The 5,992-nt window shown below is 59.7% G+C and overlaps 1 protein-coding gene across 1 annotated transcript in view; it reads right to left on the bottom strand.

Moving 5' to 3' along the window:
* Positions 1 to 2,534: 2,534 nt before the first annotated feature.
* Positions 2,535 to 5,992, bottom strand: part of TFAP4 (transcription factor AP-4 (activating enhancer binding protein 4)) — a gene marked incomplete at its 5' end in the record, with an annotated part of 9,065 nt that continues 5,607 nt past the window's right edge. Inside the window, 6 exons of the mRNA XM_009995504.1 lie at positions 2,535 to 2,723; positions 2,824 to 2,982; positions 4,154 to 4,291; positions 4,520 to 4,690; positions 5,049 to 5,147; positions 5,668 to 5,833. Of these exons, the coding sequence (XP_009993806.1) occupies positions 2,535 to 2,723; positions 2,824 to 2,982; positions 4,154 to 4,291; positions 4,520 to 4,690; positions 5,049 to 5,147; positions 5,668 to 5,833 (922 nt within the window). The remainder of the gene's footprint in view (positions 2,724 to 2,823; positions 2,983 to 4,153; positions 4,292 to 4,519; positions 4,691 to 5,048; positions 5,148 to 5,667; positions 5,834 to 5,992) is intronic.

Here is a 5,992-nt window from a genome sequence, read left to right as displayed (position 1 = left end):
CAGGCAGGGCAGCTGCCGGCACGGGAGGGACAGATGCTGCCACCACCACTTGTGCACTCCCAGGGGCCCTAGGGACAGGGAGGCACAGCCAGCAGAGCTGGGAAAGGCTGGTGTCAGGGAGGTGATGGACACATCCTGGCAACAGGGTCCCTGGGGGTGGGCACTGCCCGTGTGGGGTCACTGGCCCCTTCTGGGCATCCTGCTGGTGGGGGGTGATGGGTCTCCTGGGGCTGCTCCAAGCTCTTGCAGCCACTTTTGGGCTGGAGCAGGAAAGCACAGCACAGAGTGACTGTGTCCCCCAGCCATCCCCAAAGGAGGTGTCCCCAGGCTGGGGCTGATTTGGGGACCCCTTGAGTCACCACCTCCAGGCGATGCCACACACCCTGTAAGCAAAGGGACATGTCTCCTCCACGCTGGGGATGTCCCCATTGTCACCAGCTCTGCACCAGCAGCACAGCACAGGGGATGGCAGTGGCTGGAGGTGCAGGGTCACCAGCTCCTGTCACCCTCACTGGCAGGGGACAGCCACCCAGTGCTGGCCCCAAAGCCTGGCTATGGCAGAGTGGCCTCTGGGCTCCATCTCCAGAAATGACACTTTTTAAGGAGGCTGTGACCCAATTTTTTCTTGGGGAAGGAAGCAGGAAGAAAACAACAAGCCCCTCCCAAGCCTGCTCCCCCCCGCCCCCCCCGAAGTGTGGGAGCAGGGAGGACACTCAGAGCCATGGAGGTTGTTGAGAGGTGGGTGCTCCATGGAAAAAGATGGGTGCCCCTCCAAAAAAAGCCATGGAGAGCTGTGTGCCCCCACCCCAGCAGAGCCAGCAGCCCCACAGAGAGCCTTGCAGAGAGATGGGTGCCCCCCCAGGCCATGAGGACACCATCCTGGAGCACTGTGGGGTAGGGGACACACAAAGGCTGGCCCAAGCTCCTGGCCCCCTCCTCAAGCTGAACAGCTTCACTGAAATCGGTCCCAGACCCTCTCCCTCCATCTCTGGGATGAGCTGAGACCTGAGAAGCTCTTAACACATGTGGGCAGGGCTAAGCCTTTAAATATAGCCCAGCTGCTCAGCAGAAATCCTTGCCTTCTGCCTGCTCCCTGCCTGCAGTTCCCAGTGCAGGCAGCACTCCCTTGCTCCCTGCCTGCAATTCCCAGTGCAGGCAGCACTCCCTTGCCCTCCCACTGAGCCCCAGCTCCCCCAAGAGGGACCAGGGTCCCCCAGGGACCAGCTCCAGCTGGTCCCCCCCACAAACATTAACACCGGGGACAGAGCTTCTAAAAAACCAAGTACAAACTTTATTTTGTTTCTTTACAAAGGCAGGAGCCTCTTTTTTTTTTTTCCACTTTCTTAACAAAATAGAATAGCTTCTCAATCAACACAAAGACCTGAAAAATCGTTAAAAAAAAAAAAAAATACAAAAAAAAAATAACAAAACCAAACCAAAATTAACAACAAACCCAAAACGTAACAAAATAAAAGGGAATGGAACTGAGAAACAGCTGCAGCTTGGGGAGGGGGGGGAACCTACCAAATACCACCGAGGCTCTACACACAACTGGCCTAAAACCCTACAGCTGGGCAGGGGGCAGCAGGGGTGAGGGGGGGGGACACACAAAATGGGGACAGGGCCCCCCCCACCTGCCATGACAGACCCAAGCGACACAATCACAGAAGAGAAAAGCTCTTGGGAGCTGACGGACCCCAGGAACTGGATTTAAGTGCTTAAAGGAGGGATGGGAGTGGGACAGGGGGATGGGGAAGGGGACAGGGACACAGGTGGGGGTGTAGAGTCAGCCCCCAAACTGCCAGCCCTGTGCCAAGGAGGTGGGTGTTGAAAACACTGGGGTCAGGGGGTGTGGGGGGGTGGCAGATGCCAGCCCTCCTGCCTGTGCTCCAATGGCAAAATCCCAGGATTTGGGTTGGTTTTTTTTTTGCTCTCCAAAGGGGTTTTCCCTGCCCCACACAGGGTGTGGGAGCCCCAGTGTGGGGGCTGGCTGTATCCCAAAGTTGGGGGGGTTGGGGGGTGCCCATCCCGAGTTTGCTGCTGTGTCACTTGGCATCTCCCCCCTGCTTAAAAAGGAACATTGAATTACCAAAGGGAAAAAAAAAACAAAACACCAACACAACAAAAACAACAGAACACAAAACAAAAAAAGAGGAGGAAAAAAACCAAATTAAGATCCCAACCGAGGGCACGGTCCCCAGGGAACGGCCACCGGGAATACCGGGGCTGCTGGGAACACTGGGGCTGCTGGGAACACCGGGGCTGCCACCAGCAGGATTCCCCATGGATCAGGAGTCACCCCAGGAGCTGAAGGGTGACCTTTGCCTGCTTCTAACACTCTGCTTTACAGTATTGGAAAAAAGGTCATAAAAGAGACCCAAATCGCCTTGTATTTTTTAAAAATTTCAGCATCTTCTCCGACGTTTCCCCGCTTTCCCCCCCCAACCACCACCAACCACCGTCACCACCAAACCCCCCCCTTCCCCGGGGGCCCTGGCTCCCCTTTCCCTGGCTGCCAGTCGGGGTAGGGGGTGTCAGGGCAGTTCCCCGTCCCCCGAGGGTTCCTCTTTGCTCTGGTCCATGGAGTCACTGTCGTTGCCCTCGGTGTCGGAGGCGGTGTCGGAGGCCTCAGGGCAGGCGCGCGCCGGCGTCACGATGACCACGCGTCTCTGCTCCTCTTCCTGCAGCTGCTTCTCCTGCGTCCCCTCGATGTGCTGGATTGCCTGCCGAGGTTCCAGGACATCAGCTCTGTGTCCCCCCCCCGCCTTCACATCCACCCAAGTGGGGTTTAGGGACCACCCCACCCTTCCTTCCTCCTCTTACCTGAACGATGGTGTCCAGGTTTTGCCGGGACGTGGAGACTGTGTTGATGACTGAGGATGGGCCCATGGTGACCACGGTGACGTGATGGGAGGGAGGTGGTGCTGGAACGATCACAGTGGGGTGGTGGGTGGGCGCTGGGGGAGCATGTGATGGCAGGAGCTGGGGAAAGAAGGGAAAAAAAACCACCCCCTGGTCAGCAGGGACCTGGGCACAGCAGCGATGGGGAGAGCATCACGCTTATCTGGGAGCCCAAATGCCTTCCAAGAGCCTGGAAAAGCTGCAGCAGCAGCTTAGCTGCTCCAGTTCACCCACCCCAGATGGACATGAGAAGACACCAGTTAAAGCTGCCGTCACCTGAGCTTTGGCAGAGCAGAAACACGAGGGATTCCTCCTCGTATGCCCAAGGCAGAAAGATTTGGGCTTATAAACCAGCAGAGACAAGTGCCAGCCCTGCCACAGCCCTGGCCTGGGCAGCTGGGAACCTGCCACACCCCTGGGAGCTCCTGGTTACAAGAGCGGATGGGAAGATCCGCCCCAGCAGGAGGCTAAGGAGAGTTCACCTAAAAATAGGCTGAACTTCCCCAGGAGGCGGCCGGCAGGGACCCTGGAGCTCCGTGGAAGCCAAAGGAGGGAGGAAACTTGTTTTTTCTCCCTCCCTTTGAAGCTCTCCAGGCCAGTGTCACCCCAGGCTGAGCTTGAGGGCTGCAGTGCCAGCACTGTGCCTCCTGACTGCACCAGCCTGCTGTGAGGCTCCCCCCACTGTTGGCAACTGTGCCGGGGGGAGGAGAGGCTGGAGGCTCCTATCCTGCCCTTCCCCAGCCTGGTGGGTGGCAGGGAGTGGTTTGGGAGTCCCAGAAAATCAGTGGGAGTCACCCAGGGAGAGGTGAACCCCATGAGATGGGGCTGGGCTCTGCTCCAGCATGGGGAGCACAACCAGCACCGACCGTGGCAGTGGAGCCACAGCGACTGCTGGTGTCACCTGCCCAGGGATGGATTCACCCCCCAGGGCAAGGAAACATGCCCACTGGGAGCTGGATCCCAGCTTACCAGAGGGGGACCTGCTCTCCACCCGTGCCTGGCCAAAGCTAATCCCCCCTGAAACACCAGATACCCATGAGTGCAGCCCCCAAATGCTGCACATTCCCGTTTCCCATTCCCGAAGAGCTTTGCTGGGACACCACTGCCCATCCCAGTCAGCCCCAAGGGACAGGAGGTGCCAAGCACATCACTGAACCACCCTGACACTCTGCTTGGGAGGCAGGAGGCCACCAGGGTGTCCCCACAGGTGGGCTATGGCCAGGGTGGGCTGTGCCAGCATCTGCGCACTCACCTGTGTTCGGATCTGCTGCTCACGCTCGAGCTTCTCTTGGTGCAGCAACCTCACCTGTTCCTGCTGCTGCTGGAGCTGCACTTGCTGAGCGATCACCTTCAGCTTCTCAGGGTACATGTGGGCCTCCAAGGAGCGAACCTGCCAGCCAAGAGAGCCCTGATGTTGGTGGGGAGCCCAGCCTGCCCCCAGCACAGCACCCCCGCTCCATGCCCCCAGGGAGGACACAGCAGAGCTGGGGAGCCCACAGCATGAGCTGGTGACAAGGTGGCACCACCAGCGTCCCCAGGGGGGCCCGGCACAGGCACAGCCCACTAGAGGGCGAGCCCCCTCAACCGCTGCACAGCCAGATCCAGCTCAGGGCCTCACCTGCTCCTCCAGCATCATCCGGACCGAGCGCTCCTTGTCCAGCTGCTGCCGGAGCTCGATCATCTCCCGCCGCAGATCCTCGGCTTTCTCGTCCTCCCAGATGTCTGGGGAGCCAATCCCCTCGTCCTTGTCCTCTGCCCGTCGCCGCTTCGGGGAGGAGCCACTGAACTCCTGCAGCAGGGATGGGGTGTCAGGGGACAGGGTCCAGCCCTCATGCTCTCCCCACCATGTGGACCACATTTGGATGATGCCATCCCCCCAGCACAGCTCTCTGCAGGGAAGAGGCTCCCCAGACAAGAGACATGGGCAGCCCGTGGAGTTGGAACCTGAGGACAGATGAGCCCCTTTGTGTGCCCACCCTCCTGGTCCTCACGCCCCCAAGCCTTGTGCAAACTCACTCCTCACAGTGTGACACCGAGGGCAGTGCCACTGGGCAGTACTCCAATACCCCAAATGGAAAGTGGGAGCCCAGCCCTCCTCCCTGTGCCAGCTCAGGGATGCTGGGATGAACAGGGATCTCCTGCCCTACCTGGATGAACCGCTTGAGCTGGGTGTTCTGCTGCAGTAGCCGAGTCTTCTCCTGCTCCAGGGAGAAGATGTACTCAGCTGTCTGCTGGAGGATGGCTGCCTGTGGGAGAGTGGGAGGGACATGCTGAACCAGGTGGGACTCCAGGGTGTCCCCGAGCCCCCCCTCCTGCCCAGCTCCCTCCCTGCCCAACCAGCAGCAGCACTGCTCCTCGCCCAGCCCTGGTGTCTCCATCCCAGGTCTGCTTCTCCACTGGGCCTCCCCTGGGATTTCCACCATGGTGAACCTTCAGTTCACCCATCTCGGGAATCCAACCAGCTGCCAAGCACCACCTCCTCACCCTCCTCCCTTCCACAGGGGGGCCACTTTGCACCCAGGCACAGGCCACCCTGCTCTCAGCTCATGCATGGGCTGCTGTCACATGCACCCAGCCTGCTCCAGGCCACCAGGTTTGTGATGCACACCCGCTGCCACTGAGGACACCTCCCCAGGACAGGCCTCCGTGGCTGAATTAACACTCAAACCCCCTCAGTTACAGCCCTGTCCTGCCCGACAAGTGATGCTCCAACAGGAGTAGTGTCTTCATCCTGCCTTGCCACGGCCCCGGTGACATCCCACTCACCTTGCTGAGCTTCTCCCCGTCCGTGTGTGGGATGAGGGTTTTCAGGGACTGGAAGCCAGCATTGATGCTCTGCATCCGCCGCCTCTCGTTGCTGTTGGCGATTTCCCTGCGTATCCGTCGCTCCTGGTCCCGCTGGGTCTCCGGAGTCAGGGGGATGTTAGCCAAGCTGCAAGAGAGGTGTGGGGTTAGGGGGGAGAGGGCTTCCCCCCTGCTGTGTCCCCCCTTACTTTGCAATGATGATGCCAAGCCACCGAAGGGACAGGGAACTTGGGAGGGGACAATGACCTGAGGCCCTGGTGAGCACAAAAGCGGGTGGGTGGGTTTC

The sequence above is a fragment of the Chaetura pelagica genome, unplaced genomic scaffold (assembly GCF_000747805.2).
Source record: "Chaetura pelagica isolate M959 unplaced genomic scaffold, ChaPel_1.0 scaffold124, whole genome shotgun sequence".
Classification (NCBI taxonomy): domain Eukaryota; kingdom Metazoa; phylum Chordata; class Aves; order Apodiformes; family Apodidae; genus Chaetura; species Chaetura pelagica.
This window is presented reverse-complemented; position numbering and strand designations above follow the sequence as displayed.